Source organism: Phaethon aethereus, assembly GCF_964289735.1.
Source record: "Phaethon aethereus genome assembly, chromosome: 30".
NCBI lineage: Eukaryota > Metazoa > Chordata > Aves > Phaethontiformes > Phaethontidae > Phaethon > Phaethon aethereus.
The window spans coordinates 1444020-1464494 of record NC_138606.1 but is presented as its reverse complement, the minus strand read 5'-3'; the positions used below and the strand labels follow the sequence as shown (position 1 = coordinate 1464494).

Sequence of the window (20475 nt, the reverse complement as noted above, 5' to 3'; positions counted from 1 at the left end):
GGGGAGCGGACTGGGAGGCACTGGGAGGCACTGGGAGCTGCTGGGAGCCGCCATGGGGAAGGAGGTGAAGGGGGGGGGAGGGAGGGGGGAGAAGATGGGGGGATGGAGGAGGGATGGAGGGATGGGGGGGATGGACAGAAGGACGGACGGAGGGATGGAGGGATGGAAGAAGGATGGAGAGATGGACAGAAGGACAGATGGAGGGGTGGAGGAGGGATGGAGGGATGGACGGAGGGATGGACAGAGGGATGGAGGAGGGACGGAAGGATGGAGGAGGGATGGAGAGGTGGAGGGATGGACAGAAGGATGGACAGAGGGATGGAGGAGGGACGGAAGGATGGAGGAGGGATGGAGAGGTGGAGGGATGGACAGAAGGACAGATGGAGGGATGGAGGAGGGATGGACGGAGGGATGGACAGAAGGACAGATGGAGGGATGGAGGGATGGACGGAGGGATGGACAGAAGGACAGATGGAGGGATGGAGGAGGGATGGAGGGATGGACGGAGGGATGGAGGAGGGATGGAGAGGTGGAGGAGGGAGGGAGGAGGGAGGGAGAGAGGGATGGAGAGAGGGACAGAAGGATGGAGGAGGGATGGAGAGGTGGAGGGATGGACAGAAGGACGGACAGAGGGATGGAGGGAGGGAGCAGGGAGGGTGGAGGGATGGAGAGAGGGACAGAAGGATGGAGGAGGGATGGAGAGGTGGAGGGATGGACAGAAGGACGGACAGAGGGATGGAGGGAGGGAGCAGGGAGGGTGGAGGGATGGAGAGAGGGACAGAAGGATGGAGGAGGGATGGAGAGGTGGAGGGATGGACAGCAGGACAGATGGAGGGATGGGGGGATGGAGAGAGGAACGGAAGGATGGAGGAGGGACGGAGAGGTGGAGGGATGGACAGAAGGACGGACAGAGGGATGTAGGAGGGATGGAGAGGTGGAGGGATGGATGGAAGGATGATCGGAGGGGTGGAGGGATGGAAGAAGGATGGAGAGGTGGAGGAGGGAGGGAGGAGGGAGGGAGAGAGGGACGGAAGGATGGACAGAGGGATGGAGGAGGGACGGAAGGATGGAGGAGGGATGGAGAGAGGGACGGAAGGATGGACAGAGAGATGGAGGAGGGACAGAAGGATGGAGGAGGGATGGAGGAGGGAGGGTGGAGGGATGGAGAGAGGGACAGAAAGATGGAGGAGGGATGGAGAGGTGGAGGGAGGGACAGAAGGACAGACGGAGGGATGGAGGGATGGAGGAGGGATGGAGGAGGGAGGGAGAGAGGGACGGAAGAACAGATGGAGGGAGGGATGGAGAGATGGAGGAGGGATAGAGGGATGGACGGAGGGATGGAGGAGGGATGGAGAGATGTCGGGATGGACAGAAGGACGGACGGAGGGACAGAGGGATGGAGAGGTGGAGGATAGACAGAGGGATGGAGAGACAGAGGGATGGAGGGATGGACAGAAGGACAGAGGGAGGGGTGGAGGTGAGATGGAGGAGGGACAGAGGGATGGAGAGACGGAGGGATGGAGGAGGGATGGAGGGATGGACAAAAGGACGGACGGAGAGATGGAGGGATGGAGAAGTGGAGGGATGGAGGGATGGAGGAGGGACAGAAGGACAGACAGAGGGATGGAGGAGGGATGGGGGGATGGACAGAAGGACAGAGGGAGGGATGGAGGGATGGAGGAGGGATGGGGGGATGGACAGAAGGACAGAGGGAGGGATGGAGGGGGATGGAGGAGGGATGGGGGGACAGAAGGACGGACAGAGGGACGGGGGGGGTAGATGGAGGGGTGGGGAGGTGGGGGATGGACAGAAGGACGGACAGAAGGAGGGAGGGAGGGAGAGGGGAGGCCAGCTCGGGGGGCAGAGGGAGGGAGGGACGGACGGACGGAGGGACCCACCCCCAGCTGACCCTTGACCTTCCACCTCTGCCCCCAGGAGAGTTATGAGCTGGGGCCACGGGGCAAGGCCCCGCCCCCCAAGGGGCGTGGCCGCCGCAAACAGGAGAAGCTGGAGGACATGAAGAAGGAGATGGATGTGGTATGAGGGGAACTGGGAGGGACTGGGAAGGACTGGGAGGGTCGATGGGGGTCACTGGGAGGTCCGTTAGGGGACCCGGAGGTCAACAAGAGGGGCTGGGGGTCAAGGGGGGGTGCTGGGAGGTCAACTGGGGGGACTGGGAGGTTGGTGGGGGAGACTGGGAGGTCAGCAAAGGGGACTGGGAGGGACTGGGAGGGACTGGGGGTCAAGGGGGGGCACTGGGAGGTCAACTGGGGAGACTGAGAGGTCAACAGGGGGGCACTGGAGGGACTGGAAGTCAATGGGGGGCACTGGGAGGTCAACTGGGGGGACTGAGAGGTCAACAAGGGGGACTGGGAGGGACTGGGAGGTCAATAAGGGGGACTGGGAGGGCCTGGGGGGTCAACAGGGGGGCACTGGGAGGGACTGGAAGTTAATGGGGGGCACTGGGAGGTCAACTGGGGGGACTGGGAGGTCAACAAGGGGGACTGGGAGGGACTGGGAGGTCAATAAGGGGGACTGGGAGGGACTGGGGGTCAATGGGGGCACTGGGAGGTCAACTGGGGGGACTGGGAGGTCAACAAGGGGGACTGGGAGGGACTGGGAGGTCAATAAGGGGGACTGGGAGGGACTGGGGGTCAATGGGGGCACTGGGAGGTCAACTGGGGGGACTGGGAGGTCAACAAGGGGGACTGGGAGGGACTGGGGGTCAATGGGGGGCACTGGGAGGTCAACTGAGGGAGTGGGGCGTCATCATGGGTCAATGGAGGCAACTGGGACAGTCAGGGGAGGCACTGGGAGGGACTAGGAAGGTCAATGGGGAGGACTGGGAGGTCAACAGGGGTCAAGAGGGAGGCTGGGGAGGTCAGTAGGGCACTGGGAGGGGCACTGGTCTATACTGGGGGGCACTGGGAGGGGCCAGTGCTGAGGCGGCTGCCCCCAGGATGACCACAAGCTTGACACGAACGACCTGGAGGTCAAGTACAGCACCAGCATCACCAAGGTGGGTGACCCCTGACCTCTGACCCCGGCTGACCCCACAACCCCATTGACCCCATGACCCCACCAATCACGTTGACCCCAATCGACCTCGTTGACCCTGTTGACCCCCCGTGACCCACCAGCCCCCTTGACGCTATTGATCCCACCGACCCCCTTGACCCCAAGTCAACTCCATGACCCCATTGACCCCCACTGACCCCCTTGACCCCAACCCCATTGACCTCACCGACCCCATTGACCCCATTGACCCCACTGACCCCATTGACCCCCAACTCTGTTGACTCCATCAACCCCATTGACCCCATTGACCCCACTGACCCCATTGACCCCATTGACCCCCAACTCTGTTGACTCCATCAACCCCATTGACCCCATTGACCCCATTGACCCCCCTGACTCCCTTGACCCCAAGTCAACTCCATGACCCCATTGGCCCCCATTGGCCCCCTTGACCCCAACCCTGTTGACCCCACTTGCCCCATCGACCCCATTGACCCCAACGACGCCCTTGACCCCAACCCCATTGACCCCACTGACCCCATTGACCCCAAGGCAACTCCATGACCCCATTGACCCCAATTGACCCCCAACCCTGTTGACCTCACCGACCCCATTGACCCCACTGAACCCATTGACCCCACTGACTCCCTTGACCCCACCGACCCCCTTGACCCCACCAACCCCTTTGACCCCATTGACCCCACTAACCCCCTTGACCCCACTGACCCCCTTGACCCCACCGACCCCCTTGACCCCACCAACCCCTTTGACCCCATTGGCCCCACTGACCCCATTGACCCCACCGACTCACTTGACCCCACCAACGCCCTTGACCCCATTGACCCCGTGATCCCACTGACCCCATTGACCCCAAGTCAACTCCATGACCCCACCGACCCCCATTGACCCCCAATCCCTTAACCCCACCAACCCCATTGACCCCACCGACCCCACTGACCCCACTGACCCCCTTGACCCCACCGACCCCATTGACCCCATTGACCCCGTGACCCCACTTGACCCCGCCAGGGCCTGGTGGAAGCAGTGGCAGCCGAGCGCTTGCTACGGGACGGCCCCAACGAGCTCCGCCCCCCCAAGGGGACCCCCGAGTGTGTCAAGTTTGGGCGGCAGCTGGCCGGGGGTCTCCAGTGCCTGATGTGGGTCGCGGCCGCCATTTGTCTCATCGCCTACGGCGTCCAGGAGGGGGAAGGTGACCGCGGCAGCTCCGACAACGTACGCCAGACGCCTGGGTCCATGGGTGGTGGGGGAGGACGCCCAGGTCTATCTTGGGGGGGGGAGCATCTAGGTCCATCTAGGGGAGGAAGCGTGGGTCTACGGGTTGAGGAACGCCTGGGAACATCTGGGGGAACATCTGGGTCCACCTGGGGTGGAGAACGCCTGGGTCCACCTGGGGGAACATCTGGGTCCACCTGGGGTGGAGAACGTCTGGGTCCACCTGGGGGAACATCTGGGTCCACCTGGGGTGGAGAACGCCTGGGTCCACCTGGGGGAACATCTGGGTCCGTTTTGGGGGACACACCTGGGTCCCTGGCTTGGGGAACACCTGGGTCCCTCTTGGGGGACACACCTAGGTCTCTGGGGGAACATCTGGGTCCACCTTGGGGGGCACATCTGGGTCCATCTTGAGGGGCATCTGGAAGGCAGGAACTTGGGGGGGATCTGGGCGGGGGGGGTTCAAGATGCCTGGGACCCTCTGGGGGTCCCCACCGCGGGGGGCCTCATCCTGTCTCCACCACCCCCAGCTGTACCTGGCCATCGCCCTCATCGCCGTCGTCGTCGTCACCGGTTGCTTCGGCTACTACCAGGAGTTCAAGAGCACCAACATCATCGCCAGCTTCAAGAACCTCGTCCCTCAGGTGGGACCAGCCAGATGTTCGGGTTCTTGCCCCACCCGGACCCCTGGGTGCTCCATCCGGACCCCCGGGTGGCCCACCCGGACACCTGGGTCCTTCTGTCTCCCCTCCAGCAAGCCACGGTCATCCGGGAAGGGGACAAGCTGCAGATCAACGCCAACGAGCTGGTGGTGGGTGACCTGGTGGAGATCAAAGGAGGGGACCGAGTCCCTGCAGACATCCGCATCATCTCCGCCCAGGGTTGCAAGGTGGTCCCTCGGGTGGGTGGGGGGGTGCCCGGAGATGTGGGTTCCTCCTGGGCTGAGGCGTGTCCTCCCACCGCCACCTCCAGGTGGACAACTCGTCGTTGACGGGGGAGTCGGAGCCCCAGACGCGGTCACCCGAGTGCACCCACGACTCACCCTTGGAGACCCGCAACATCGCCTTCTTCTCCACCATGTGCCTAGAAGGTGCGTCCCACCCGGACGTCTGGGTCCCACCCGGACGTCTGGGTCCCACCCGGACATCTGGGCCCCACCCGGACCCCCGGGTCCACTAACCCACCCAGATACCTGGGTCCTGTAGGGACGGCCATGGGGTTGGTGATCAACACGGGTGACCGGACCATCATCGGGCGCATCGCCAGCTTGGCCTCAGGGGTGGAGAACGAGAAGACGCCCATCGCCATCGAGATCGAGCACTTCGTTGACATCATCGCCGGCCTCGCCATCTTCTTTGGCGCCACCTTCTTCGTGGTGGCCATGGTCATCGGCTACCCCTTCCTCCGTGCCATGGTCTTCTTCATGGCCATCGTCGTGGCCTACGTCCCCGAGGGGCTGCTGGCCACTGTCACGGTATGGTTTGGGGCATCATGGGGGTTGAAGCTATAGGGTCCCATCAGAAAGCACGGGTGCTGTGGGAGCCTTGGGGGTCTCCACGGGGCCAAGGGGCTCCCCTGGGACCCATGAGGTCCCCATGGGTCCCATCACAAAGCAGGGGTGCTGTGGGAGCCTTGAGGGTCTCCACGGGGCCAAGGGGCTCCCCTGGGACCCATGAGGTCCCCATGGGTCCCATCACAAAGCACGGGTGCTGTGGGAGCCTTGAGGGTCTCCACGGGGCCAAGGGGCTCCCCTGGGACCCATGAGGTCCCCATGGGTCCCATCACAAAGCAGGGGTGCTGTGGGAGCCTTGAGGGTCTCCACGGGGCCAAGGGGCTCCCCTGGGACCCATGAGGTCCCCATGGGTCCCATCACAAAGCACGGGTGCTGTGGGAGCCTTGAGGGTCTCCACGGGGCCAAGGGGCTCCCCTGGGACCCATGAGGTCCCCATGGGTCCCATCACAAAGCACGGGTGCTGTGGGAGCCTTGAGGGTCTTCACGGGACCAAGGGGCTCCCCTGGGACCCATGAGGTCCCCATGGGTCCCATCACAAAGCACGGGTGCTGTGGGAGCCTTGAGGGTCTTCATGGGACCAAGGGGCTCCCCTGGGACCCATGAGGTCCCCATGGGTCCCATCACAAAGCACGGGTGCTGTGGGAGCCTTGAGGGTCTCCACGGGGCCAAGGGGCTCCCCTGGGACCCATGAGGTCCCCATGGGTCCCATCACAAAGCACGAGTGCTGTGGGAGCCTTGAGGGTCTCCATGGGACCAACGGGCTCCCCTGGGACCCATGAGGTCCCCATGGGTCCCATCACAAAGCAGGGGTGCTGTGGGAGCCTTGAGGGTCTCCACAGGGCCAAGGGTGGTCCACCACAACCCAGGTTGCCATATGGCTTCCGGTTGCCCCTACGGGTCCATGGGCATCAACCGCTTTCCCGGAGGTCCCCGTGGCTCCAAAGCCACCGCAGGAGGTCCCCAAGGGTCCCATGGGTGCTAGAGGGTTTCCAGGGTTCCCCAAGGTGCTGAGGGACCTTCTCCAACCCCCAGGTTTGCCTCTCGCTGACGGCCAAGCGGCTGGCGAGGAAGAACTGCGTGGTGAAGAACCTGGAGGCGGTGGAGACCTTGGGTTCCACCTCGGTCATCTGCTCCGACAAGACGGGGACCCTCACCCAGAACCGCATGACGGTGGCGCACCTCTGGTTCGACAACCAGATCCATACGGCCGACACCACCGAGGACCAATCGGGTGAGCCGGATGTTTGGGGCGGGGGTCTCCGTCCCGCCCTCCCTCGTCGCCCCACCCGTCGCCGGCCACCCCGCGTCACCCCGAGGTCACCCCCCGCGCCCAGGTCAGAGCTTCGACCAGTCGTCGGAGACGTGGACCACGCTGAGCCGCGTCATCACCCTCTGCAACCGGGCGCAGTTCAAGCCGGGACAGGACAACATCCCCGTGGCCAAGGTGGGAGGGCCCTATAGGACCCCTATAGGGGGCTGGGAGGGGCGTGTAGGGACCCTACGTGGGGCGGGGTGGGGGGTGTAGGGGCTTTATGTGGGATCGGGGGGAGCGTATGGGGGGCCAGGACACCTATAGGGGCTGGGAGAGGTGTATAGGGACCCTATGTGGGGCTGGGAGGGGTGTATAGGGACCCTATGTGGGGCTGGGAGGGGTGTATAGGGACCCTGCATGGGGTGGGGGGTATAGGGGCTTTATGTGGGATTGGAGGGAGCCTATGGGGGGCCAGGACACCTATAGGGGGTGGGAGGGGTGTATAGGGACCCTATGTGGGGCTGGGAGGGGTGTGTATGGACCCTACGTGGGGCGGGGTGGGGGGTGTAGGGGCTTTATGTGGGATCAGGGGGAGCATATGGGGGGCCAGGACCCCTATAGGGGGCTGGCAGGGGTGTATAGGGACCCTATATGGGGCTGAGGTGGGAGGTGTATAGGGACCCTGTATGGGGTGGGGTGGGGGGTATAGGGGCTTTATGTGGGATCGGGGGGAGCGTATGGGGGGCCAGGACCCCTCTATGGGGCTGGGAGGGGTGTATAGGGACCCTATGTGGGGCTGGGAGGGGTGTATAGGAACCCTATGTGGGGCTGGGAGGGGTGTATAGGGACCCTATGTGGGGCTGGGAGGGGTGTATATGGACCCTGTATGGGGTGGGGGGTATAGGGGCTTTATGTGGGATTGGAGGGAGCCTATGGGGGGCCAGGACACCTATAGGGGGTGGGAGGGGCGTGTAGGGACCCTATATGGGGCTGGGGTGGGGGTGTAGGACCCAGGACCCCCACAATATGGGGCTGGGAGGGGCATACAGGGACGCCCATAGGGGCCCTATATGGGGGTGACGGAGGCATATAGGGGCCCTACGTAGGGCCGGGAGGGGCGTATTAGGCCCCGGACACCCCATAGGGGCATTATATGGGGCCGGGAGGGTTGTATAGGGGCCAAGAACCCCCATACAGGCACTATATGGGGCTGGGAGGGGCATATAGGGGTCAGGATGCCCACAGGGGCACGCTATGGGGCTGGAGATGTCATACAGGACCCCCTATAGGCGTCCCATATGGGGCGAGGAGGGCCAGAGGGGGAGCGCTATAGGGGCCCCGTAGAGGGCGCGGAGGGGCATATAGGGGCCGCGGGGGGGGCGGGGCGGGGGGGGGGGGGGCGCTGAAGCCCCTCGCCCCCCCCCCCCCCCCCCGCCCCCAGCGTGAGGTCATCGGCGACGCGTCGGAGACGGCGCTGCTGAAGTTCGCGGAGGTGACGGTGGGGGCGGTGACGGAGGCGCGGGGGAGGTTCCCCAAAGTGGCCGAGTTGCCCTTCAACTCCACCAACAAGTTCCAGGTGGGGGGACCCACAAGTGTGGGGGGGGACCCACAAGTGTGGGGAGGGACCCACAAGTGCTGGGGGGGACCCACGGCTCCACGGGGGACCCATAAGTTCGTGAGGGACCCATAAGTTCGTGAGGGACCCACAAGTTCATGAGGAACCCACAGCTCCAAGGGGACCCACAAGTTCGTGAGGGACCCACAGGTCCAAGGGGGACCCACAAGTTCATGAGTGACCCACAAGTTCATGAGGGACCCACAAGTTCATGAGGAGCCCACAGGTCCAAGGGGACCCACAAGTTCAGGGGGGACCCACAGCTCCAAGGGGGACCCACAAGTCCAAGGGGGACCCACAAGTTCATGAGCGACCCACAAGTTCATGAGGAACCCACAGGTCCAAGGGGACCCATAAGTTCATGAGGGACCCACAAGTTCATGAGGGACCCACAGCTCCAAGGGGACCCACAAGTTCGTGAGGGACCCACAGGTCCAAGGGGGACCCACAAGTTCATGAGCGACCCACAAGTTCATGAGGGACCCACAGCTCCAAGGGGACCCACAAGTTCAGGGGGGGACCCACGGCTCCACGGGGGACCCACAAGTTCAGAGGGGACCCACAAGTCCAAGGGGGACGCACAAGTTCATGAGGGACCCACAGCTCCAAGGGGGACCCACAAGTTCAGGGGGGACCCACGGCTCCACGGGGGACCCACAAGTTCATGAGTGACCCACAAGTTCATGAGGAACCCACAGGTCCAAGGGGACCCATAAGTTCATGAGGGACCCACAAGTTCATGAGTGACCCACAGCTCCAAGGGGGACCCACAAGTTCAGAGGGGACCCACAAGTTCAGGGGGGACCCACAGCTCCAAGGGGGACCCACAGGTCCAAGGGGGACCCACAAGTTCAGAGGGGACCCACAAGTTCATGAGGGACCCACAGCTCCAAGGGGGACCCACAGGTCCAAGGGGGACCCACAAGTGCGGGGGGGACCCACAAGTTCATAAGGGACCCACAGGTCCAAGGGGACCCACAAGTTCATGAGGGACCCACAAGTTCAAGAGGGACCCACAGCTCCAAGGGGGACCCACAAGTTCAGAGGGGACCCACAAGTTCAGGGGGGACCCACAGCTCCAAGGAGCCACCCAGGTGTCCGAGGGGGACCCACACATCCACGGGAGACCCCCAAGTTCAGGGGCGGGGGGGGGGGGGGGGGGGGGGAGAAACCCCCATCCCCACGGCGACACCCAAACCTCCGCCATATCCCCAAGGCCATCCGGGGGTCCCGGATTGAACCCCCACCTCCTCCGTGGGGCTCAGGGCGGCGCCGGGGGTCCGGGAGGGCTGCGGGTGGGAACGGGCGTCGCGTGTCCCCCTCCAGCTGTCGGTGCACGAGGCGGGCGAGCGGCAGCTGCTGGTGCTGAAGGGCGCCCCCGAGCGGGTGCTGGAGCGCTGCGGCGCGGTGCTGCTCAAGGGGCAGGAGTTGGCCCTGGACGCCCAGTGGCGAGAGGCCTTCGAGGGGGCCTACGCGGACCTGGGGGGGCGCGGGGAGAGGGTGTTGGGTGAGTGGGGCGGGGGGGGGGGGACGTGGGGCTGGGGGGAGGCCGTGGGGAGGCGGGGACGTGGGGATGGGGGGACACCGTGGGGAGATGGAGACGTGGGGATGGGGGGAAGCCATGGGGAGGTGGGGACGTGGGGATGGGGGGACACCGTGGGGAGATGGAGACATGGGGATGGGGGGAAGCCATGGGGAGGTGGGGACGTGGGGATGGGGGGACACCGTGGGGAGATGGAGACGTGGGGATGGGGGGACACCGTGGGGAGATGGAGACGTGGGGATGGGGGGACACCGTGGGGAGATGGAGACATGGGGATGGGGGGAAGCCATGGGGAGGTGGGGACGTGGGGATGGGGGGACACCGTGGGGAGATGGAGACGTGGGGGGACGTGGGGCTGGGGGGAGGCCGTGGGGAGGTGGGGACGTGGGGATGGAGGGACACCATGGGGAGATGGAGACGTGGGGATGGGGGGACACCGTGGGGAGATGGAGACGTGGGGGGACGTGGGGCTGGGGGGAGGCCGTGGGGAGGTGGGGACGTGGGGATGGAGGGACACCGTGGGGAGATGGAGACGTGGGGATGGGGGGACACCGTGGGGAGATGGAGACGTGGGGGGACGTGGGGATGGGGGGACACCATGGGGAGATGGAGACGTGGGGATGGGGGGACACCATGGGGAGATGGAGACGTGGGGATGGGGGGACACCGTGGGGAGATGGAGACGTGGGGGGACGTGGGGATGGGGGGACACCATGGGGAGATGGAGACGTGGGGATGGGGGGACACCATGGGGAGATGGAGACGTGGGGATGGGGGGACACCGTGGGGAGATGGAGACGTGGGGGGACGTGGGGCTGGGGGGAGGCCGTGGGGAGATGGAGACGTGGGGATGGGGGGACACCATGGGGAGATGGAGACGTGGGGGGACGTGGGGCTGGGGGGAGGCCGTGGGGAGGTGGGGACGTGGGGATGGGGGGACACCGTGGGGAGATGGAGACGTGGGGGGACGTGGGGCTGGGGGGAGGCCGTGGGGAGGTGGGGACGTGGGGATGGGGGGACACCGTGGGGAGATGGAGACGTGGGGATGGGGGGACACCGTGGGGAGATGGAGACGTGGGGATGGAGGGATGCCATGGGGAGATGGAGACGTGGGGATGGGGGGAAGCCATGGGGAGGTGGAGACATGGGGATGGAGGGACACCGTGGGGAGATGGAGACGTGGGGATGGAGGGACGCCATGGGGAGATGGAGACGTGGGGATGGGGGGAAGCCATGGGGAGGTGGAGACATGGGGATGGAGGGACACCGTGGGGAGATGGAGACGTGGGGATGGAGGGACGCCATGGGGAGATGGAGACGTGGGGCTGGGGGGAGGCCATGGGGAGATGGAGACATGGGGATGGGAGGACACCATGGGGAGATGGAGATGTGGGGGGATGTGGGATGGGGGGACACCATGAGGAGATGGAGACGTGGGGGACGTGGGGATGGGGGGACACCGTGGGGAGATGGAGACGTGGGGATGGGGGGACACCGTGGGGAGATGGAGACGTGGGGGGACGTGGGGCTGGGGGGAGGCCGTGGGGAGGTGGGGACGTGGGATGGGGGGACACCGTGGGGAGATGGAGACGTGGGGGGACGTGGGGATGGGGGGACACCGTGGGGAGATGGAGACGTGGGGATGGAGGGATGCCATGGGGAGATGGAGACGTGGGGATGGAGGGACGCCATGGGGAGATGGAGACGTGGGGCTGGGGGGAGGCCATGGGGAGATGGAGACATGGGGATGGGAGGACACCATGGGGAGATGGAGATGTGGGGGGATGTGGGGATGGGGGGACACCATGGGGAGATGGAGACGTGGGGGGACGTGGGGATGGGGGGACACCATGGGGAGATGGAGACGTGGGGATGGAGGGATGCCATGGGGAGATGGAGACGTGGGGCTGGGGGGAGGCCATGGGGAGATGGAGACATGGGGATGGGAGGACACCATGGGGAGATGGAGATGTGGGGGATGTGGGGATGGGGGGACACCATGGGGAGATGGAGACGTGGGGGGACGTGGGGATGGGGGACACCGTGGGGAGATGGAGACGTGGGGATGGAGGGACACCATGGGGAGATGGAGACGTGGGGCTGGGGGGAAGCCATGGGGAGATGGAGATGTGGGGCTGGGGGGACACCGTGGGGAGATGGAGACGTGGGGGGACGTGGGGCTGGGGGGAGGCCGTGGGGAGGTGGGGACGTGGGGATGGGGGGACACCGTGGGGAGATGGAGACGTGGGGGGACGTGGGGATGGGGGGACACCATGGGGAGATGGAGACGTGGGGATGGAGGGACGCCATGGGGAGATGGAGACGTGGGGATGGGGGGAAGCCATGGGGAGGTGGGGACGTGGGGATGGGGGGACACCGTGGGGAGATGGAGACGTGGGGGACGTGGGGCTGGGGGGAGGCCGTGGGGAGGTGGGGACGTGGGGATGGAGGGACACCGTGGGGAGATGGAGACGTGGGGCTGGGGGGAAGCCATGGGGAGGTGGAGACGTGGGGCTGGGGGGAAGCCATGGGGAGGTGGAGACGTGGGGCTGGGGGAGGCCATGGGGAGATGGAGACATGGGGATGGGAGGACACCATGGGGAGATGGAGATGTGGGGGATGTGGGGATGGGGGGACACCATGGGGAGATGGAGACGTGGGGGGACGTGGGGATGGGGGGACACCATGGGGAGATGGAGACGTGGGGGGACGTGGGGATGGGGGGACACCATGGGGAGATGGAGACGTGGGGGGACGTGGGGATGGGGGGACACCATGGGGAGATGGAGACGTGGGGGGACGTGGGGATGGGGGACACCATGGGGAGATGGAGACGTGGGGGGACGTGGGGATGGGGGGACACCATGGGGAGATGGAGACGTGGGGCTGGGGGACACCGTGGGGAGATGGAGACGTGGGGGGACGTGGGGCTGGGGGGGCCACCACGGGGCCTCACCCCACATCCCCCCTGCCCCCCAGGGTTCTGCGCCCGCTGGCTGCCCGCGGGGACGGTGGCGGCCGGGACGGACCCCGAGGCGCTGCCCGAGGTGGCCGTGGGGCTCTGCTTCGCGGGGCTGGTGTCCATGATCGACCCCCCCCGGGCCACCGTGCCCCAGGCCGTGCTCAAGTGCCGCACGGCTGGTATCAGGGTAGGGGGCCCGGGGGGACGCGGGGGCAGAGATGGGGGGACGTGGGGCTGGGGGACACCAAGGACGTGGGGCAGAGATGGGGGGACGTGGGGCTGGGGGGATATGAAGGACATCAAGGACATGGGGGGGCATGTGGGGACGTGGGGCTGGGGGACATCAAGGATGTGGGGCAGAGATGGGGGGATGTGGGGCTGGGGGGACATTAAGGATGTGGGGCAGAGCTTGGGGGGACGTGGGGCTGGGGGGACACCAAGGACGTGGGGCAGAGATGGGGGGACGTGGGGCTGGGGGGACATTAAGGATGTGGGGCAGAGCTTGGGGGGACGTGGGGCTGGGGGGGACACCAAGGACGTGGGGCAGAGATGGGGGACGTGGGGCTGGGGGGACATTAAGGATGTGGGGCAGAGCTTGGGGGACGTGGGGCTGGGGGACACCAAGGACGTGGGGCAGAGATGGGGGGACGTGGGGCTGGGGGACACCAAGGACGTGGGGCAGAGATGGGGGGATGTGGGGCTGGGGGGATATGAAGGACATCAAGGACATGGGGGGCATGTGGGGACGTGGGGCTGGGGGACATCAAGGATGTGGGGCAGAGATGGGGGGATGTGGGGCTGGGGGACACCAAGGATGTGGGGCAGAGCTTGGGGGGACGTGGGGCTGGGGGGACACCAAGGACATGAGTGTCCATGGGGGGACGTGGGGCTGGGGGACACCAAGGACGTGGGGCAGAGATGGGGGGACGTGGGGCTGGGTGGACACCAAGGACATGGGGCAGAGGTTAGGGGGATGTGGGGCTGGGGGATATCAAGGATGTGGGGCAGAGGTCGGGGGGATGTGGGGCTGGGGGACATTAAGGATGTGGGGCAGAGCTTGGGGGGATGTGGGGCTGGGGGACATCAAGGACATGGAGGGTGATGGTGGGACGTGGGGTGGGGGACATCAAGGATGTGGGGCAGAGGTCGGGGAGATGTGGGGCTGGGGGACACCAAGGACGTGGGGCAGAGATGGGGGGACGTGGGGCTGGGGGGACACCAAGGATGTGGGGCAGAGTTGGGGGGATGTGGGGCTGGGGGACACCAAGGATGTGGGGCAGAGATGGGGGGACGTGGGGCTGGGGGACACCAAGGACGTGGGGCAGAGATGGGGGGACGTGGGGCTGGGGGGATATGAAGGACATCAAGGACATGGGGGGGCATGTGGGGACGTGGGGCTGGGGGACATCAAGGATGTGGGGCAGAGATGGGGGGATGTGGGGCTGGGGGACACCAAGGATGTGGGGCAGAGCTTGGGGGGACGTGGGGCTGGGGGGACACCAAGGACATGAGTGTCCATGGGGGACGTGGGGCTGGGGGACACCAAGGACGTGGGGCAGAGATGGGGGGACGTGGGGCTGGGTGGACACCAAGGACATGGGGCAGAGGTTAGGGGGATGTGGGGCTGGGGGATATCAAGGATGTGGGCAGAGGTCGGGGGGATGTGGGGCTGGGGGGACATTAAGGATGTGGGGCAGAGCTTGGGGGGACGTGGCTGGGGGACATCAAGGACATGGAGGGTGATGGCGGGACGTGGGGTGGGGGACATCAAGGATGTGGGGCAGAGGTCGGGGGGATGTGGGGCTGGGGGGACATTAAGGATGTGGGGCAGAGCTTGGGGGGACGTGGGGCTGGGGGACATCAAGGACATGGAGGGTGATGGCGGGACGTGGGGTGGGGGACATCAAGGATGTGGGGCAGAGGTCGGGGGGATGTGGGGCTGGGGGGACATTAAGGATGTGGGGCAGAGCTTGGGGGGATGTGGGGCTGGGGGACATCAAGGACATGGAGGGTGATGGTGGGACGTGGGGTGGGGGACATCAAGGATGTGGGGCAGAGGTCGGGGGGATGTGGGGCTGGGGGGACATTAAGGATGTGGGGCAGAGCTTGGGGGGACGTGGGGCTGGGGGACATCAAGGACATGGAGGGTGATGGCGGGACGTGGGGTGGGGGACATCAAGGATGTGGGGCAGAGGTCGGGGGGATGTGGGGCTGGGGGGACACCAAGGACGTGGGGCAGAGATGGGGGGACGTGGGGCTGGGGGGACACCAAGGATGTGGGGCAGAGTTGGGGGGATGTGGGGCTGGGGGACACCAAGGATGTGGGGCAGAGTTGGGGGGATGTGGGGCTGGGGGACACCAAGGATGTGGGGCAGAGATGGGGGGATGTGGGGCTGGGGGACATCAAGGACATGGAGGGTGATGGTGGGACGTGGGGTGGGGGACATCAAGGATGTGGGGCAGAGGTCGGGGAGATGTGGGGCTGGGGGACACCAAGGACGTGGGGCAGAGATGGGGGGACGTGGGGCTGGGGGGACACCAAGGATGTGGGGCAGAGTTGGGGGGATGTGGGGCTGGGGGACACCAAGGACGTGGGGCAGAGATGGGGGGATGTGGGGCTGGGGGGACACCAAGGATGTGGGGCAGAGCTTGGGAGCACGTGGGGCTGGGTGGACACCAAGGCCATGGGTGTCCGTGGGGGGACGTGGGGCTGGGGGGGGGGGCCACCGAGGATGTGGGGCAGAGTTGGGCGCACGTGGCGGGGGGGGGGTGGGGGGGTGGGGCCCCGAAGAACACGTCTGCCGCTGGGGGGCGCCCCCGCGCCGCCCCTCCCCCCAGGTGGTCATGGTGACGGGCGACCACCCCATCACGGCCAAGGCCATCGCCGCCGCCGTGGGCATCGTCTCGGAGGGCAGCGAGACCCCCGAGGAGGTGGCGGCGCGTCTGCGCCTCCCCCTGGAGCGGGTGGACCCCAGGTGGGTGCCCCCCGGGGTGGGGGAGGGTGCCCGGGCGAGGGGGCGGCCACCGCGCCGCCGTGATGTCACCCCTCGGGCCGCCGCCGTCGCGCCTCGACGGCCTGCCCCGCGCGCGCGTGGCGGCGGCGGGCGTGGGACGGGGGGCCGCGCGTCGCCCGCCTCACCCCACCCCACCCCACCCCACCCCACCCCACCCAGGCAGGCGCGGGCGCGGGTGGTGACGGGGGCGGAGCTGGCGGCCATGACGTCAGAGGCGCTGGAGGGGCTCCTCCGCGCCCACCCCGAGATGGTCTTCGCCCGCACGTCGCCGCAGCAGAAGCTCGTCATCGTGGAGAGCTGCCAGCGGCTGGTGGGGGAGGGGGGGGGGGTGTGGGGGTGGGGGGTGGGGGGGGTGGGGGGTGGGGCGCGGGGGGGCGCCCCCCCCTCCCCGAGGTGACGTCACGGCGGGGAAGGGGGAGGGCGGCGGTGGCGACGTCGCGGCGGGGGCGGCGACGTCCTCAAGGTGACGTCGTGGTGGGGGTGGTGTCCCCAAGGTGACGTCATGGTGGGGTTGGTGTCCCCAAGGTGATGTCATGGTGGGGTTGGTGTCCCCAAGGTGACATCATGGTGGGGATGGTGATGACCCCAAGGTGACGTCATGGTGGGGTTGGTGTCCCCAGGGTGACGTCATGGTGGGGATGGTGATGACCCCAAGGTGACGTCACGGTGGGGTTGGTGATGACCCCAAGGTGACATCATGGTGGGGTTGGTGTCCCCAAGGTGATGTCATGGTGGGGATGGTGATGACCCCAAGGTGACATCATGGTGGGGGTGGTGTCCCCAAGGTGACATCATGGTGGGGTTGGTGACCCCAAGGTGACGTCATGGTGGGGATGGTGTCCCCAAGGTGATGTCATGGTGGGGTTGGTGTCCCCAAGGTGACGTCATGGTGGGGATGGTGATGACCCCAAGGTGACGTCATGGTGGGGTTGGTGTCCCCAAGGTGACGTCATGGTGGGGATGGTGATGACCCCAAGGCGCCATCACGGTGGGGGCGGTGATGTCCCCGAGGCGCCACCACGACGGGGACGGGGACGCTCGCCACCCTCACCCCTCCCCCCCCCCCCCCCCCCCCCCAGGGCGCCATCGTGGCGGTGACGGGGGACGGGGTGAACGACTCCCCCGCGCTGAAGAAGGCCGACATCGGGGTGGCCATGGGCATCGCCGGCTCCGACGCCGCCAAGAACGCGGCCGACATGATCCTCCTGGACGACAACTTCGCCTCCATCGTCACCGGCGTGGAGCAAGGTGGGGCCGGGGGCGGGGGGGGGGGGGGGGGGCGTCACCGGGGGTGACGTCACTCCGGGTGACGCCCGGCGCCGTCCCCTCAGGCCGCCTGATCTTTGACAACCTGAAGAAGTCCATCGCCTACACCCTGACCAAGAACATCCCCGAGTTGACCCCTTACCTCATCTACATCACCGCCAGCGTCCCCCTCCCCTTGGGTTGCATCACCATCCTCTTCATCGAGCTCTGCACCGACATCGTGAGTGCCCGGACCCCCGGGGATCCCCCCACCCGGGCGTCTGGGTGCCCCCCCCACCCAGCACCCAGACACCCAAGGTCCATCCATGGGTCGTTGAGGTTCCTCAGCCACCTTCTTCATCAGAACGTTGGGGTTCTTCACCCAACTGGGTGCTTCACCCAGACGCCGGGGTCCCTCCCGGGTGGCTGGGTCACCCCCCCACCCCCCCACCCAGATGCTGGGTGCCCCACCCGGACGTTGGGGTCCTTCACCCAGACACCCAAGGTCCATCCATGGGTCGTTGAGGTTCCTCAGCCAGGTTCTTCGTCGGAACGTTGGGGTTCTTCACCCAACTGGGTGCTTCACCCGGACGCCGGGGTCCCTCCCACGTGGCTGGGTCACCCCCCACCCCCCCACCCAGATGCTGGGTGCCCCACCCAGACGTTGGGGTCCTTCACCCAGACACCCAAGGTCCATCCATGGGTCGTTGAGGTTCCTCAGCCAGGTTCTTCGTCGGAACGTTGGGGTTCTTCACCCAACTGGGTGCTTCACCCGGACGCCGGGGTCCCTCCCACGTGGCTGGGTCACCCCCCACCCCCCCACCCAGATGCTGGGTGCCCCACCCAGACGTTGGGGTCCTTCACCCAGACACCCAAGGTCCATCCATGGGTCGTTGAGGTTCCTCAGCCAGGTTCTTCGTCGGAACGTTGGGGTTCTTCACCCAACTGGGTGCTTCACCCGGACGCCGGGGTCCCTCCCACGTGGCTGGGTCACCCCCCACCCCCCCACCCAGATGCTGGGTGCCCCACCCGGACGTTGGGGTCCTTCACCCAGACACCCAAGGTCCATCCATGGGTCGTTGAGGTTCCTCAGCCACCTTCTTCATCAGAACGTTGGGGTTCTTCACCCAACTGGGTGCTTCACCCGGACGCCGGGGTCCCTCCCGGGTGGCTGGGTCACCCCCCACCCCCCCACCCCCCCACCCAGATGCTGGGTGCCCCACCCGGACGTTGGGGTCCTTCACCCAGACATCTTGGGTCCCTCAACCCGTCCCTCTTGGGTTCCCCACCCAGACGTCTCGTATCCCTCAGCCCCGACGCCTCGGTCCTTCACCCCGAGGGTTGGGTCCCCCACCCGGGGTCACCCAAACGGGTGGGTGGGTGGGTGGGGTCCCCTCACCCGGAGGTTTGGGTCCACAGTTCCCCTCGGTCTCCTTGGCCTACGAGAGGGCGGAGAGTGACATCATGCACCTAAAGCCCCGCAACCCCCGACGCGACCGGTTGGTCAACGAACCTTTGGCGGCTTATTCCTACTTCCAGATCGGTACGGGACGGCCACCCAAGGGTGCCGTGGGCCATGGGTGCCCCGCCACCCAGGGTGCCATGGGCCATGGGTGCCCGGCCACCCGGCCGCCTAGGTCCATGGCTGCCCAGAGACTTGGGTCTCTCGGTTCGTGGGGCCTCGGGTCTGTGGCCACCCGGGTGGGTGGTCACCCAGACGTCGGGGTCTCTGGGTCCGTGGGTGCCCCATGAGTCCCTTGGGTCCTTGGCCACTTGGGTCCCTGGGTGCCCGGGTAGCTGGATCCCTCGGTCCTTGGGTGTCTGGGTCTATGGGTGCCCCAACACCTGGTCCTTGGGTCTATGGGTGCCCCAACACCTGGTCCATGGGTCTATGGGTGCCCCAACACCTGGGTCCACGGGTCCTTGGGTCCATGGGTGCCCCAACACCTGGTCCATGGGTCTATGGGTGCCCCAACACCTGGGTCCACGGGTCCTTGGGTCCATGGGTGCCCCAACACCTGGTCCTTGGGTCCATGGGTGCCCCAACACCTGGGTCTATGGGTGCCCCAACACCTGGGTCCCTGGGTCCTTGGGTCCATGGGTGCCCCAACACCTGGTCCATGGGTCTATGGGTGCCCCAACACCTGGGTCCACGGGTCCTTGGGTCCATGGGTGCCCCAACACCTGGTCCATGGGTCTATGGGTGCCCCAACACCTGGGTCTATGGGTGCCCCAACACCTGGTCCTTGGGTCTATGGGTGCCCCAACACCTGGGTCCCTGGGTCCTTGGGTCCATGGGTGCCCCAACACCTGGGTCCTTGGGTGCCCCACCACCCGGGTCCCCGTGTCCATGGGTGCCCCAACACCTGGGTCCCCGTGTCCATGGGTGCCCCAACACCTGGGTCCACGGGTCCTTGGGTGGCCCACCACCCGGGTCCCCGTGTCCATGGGTGCCCCAACACCTGGGTCCCCGTGTCCATGGGTGCCCCAACACCTGGGTCCACGGGTCCTTGGGTGCCCCAACACCTGGGTCCACGGGTCCTTGGGTGGCCCACCACCCGGGTCCACGGGTCCTTGGGTGCCCCACCACCTGTGTCCCCGTGTCCATGGGTGCCCCAACACCTGGGTCCCCGTGTCCATGGGTGCCCCAACACCTGGGTCCACGGGTCCTTGGGTGGCCCACCACCCGGGTCCCCGTGTCCATGGGTGCCCCAACACCTGGGTCCCCGTGTCCATGGGTGCCCCAACACCTGGGTCCACGGGTCCTTGGGTGGCCCACCACCCGGGTCCCCGTGTCCATGGGTGCCCCAACACCTGGGTCCAGGTGTCCATGGGTGCCCCAACACCTGGGTCCACGGGTCCTTGGGTGCCCCAACACCTGGGTCCACGTGTCCATGGGTGCCCCAACACCTGGGTCCACGGGTCCTTGGGTGCCCCACCACCCGGGTCCCCGTGTCCATGGGTGCCCCCACCCCCGCCAGGCGCCATCCAATCCTTCGCCGGCTTCACCGACTACTTCGTGGCCATGGCGCAGGAGGGCTGGTGGCCCCTGCTCTGCCTGGGGCTGCGCCCGCGCTGGG

General features: G+C 66.6%; 1 protein-coding gene across 1 annotated transcript in view; it reads left to right on the top strand.

Annotated features, from left to right (window-relative positions):
• Positions 1–20475, top strand: part of LOC309414632 (uncharacterized protein) — a gene marked incomplete at both ends in the record, with an annotated part of 51206 nt that overhangs the window by 1497 nt on the left and 29234 nt on the right. The window contains 18 exon segments of the mRNA XM_082011987.1: positions 1936–2037; positions 2960–3019; positions 4048–4251; positions 4782–4895; positions 5006–5140; positions 5224–5341; positions 5457–5725; positions 6797–6995; positions 7099–7208; positions 8458–8592; positions 9958–10138; positions 13154–13323; positions 15975–16111; positions 16310–16460; positions 17230–17398; positions 17482–17636; positions 18815–18938; positions 20377–20469. Of these exon segments, the coding sequence (XP_081868113.1) occupies positions 1936–2037; positions 2960–3019; positions 4048–4251; positions 4782–4895; positions 5006–5140; positions 5224–5341; positions 5457–5725; positions 6797–6995; positions 7099–7208; positions 8458–8592; positions 9958–10138; positions 13154–13323; positions 15975–16111; positions 16310–16460; positions 17230–17398; positions 17482–17636; positions 18815–18938; positions 20377–20469 (2626 nt within the window).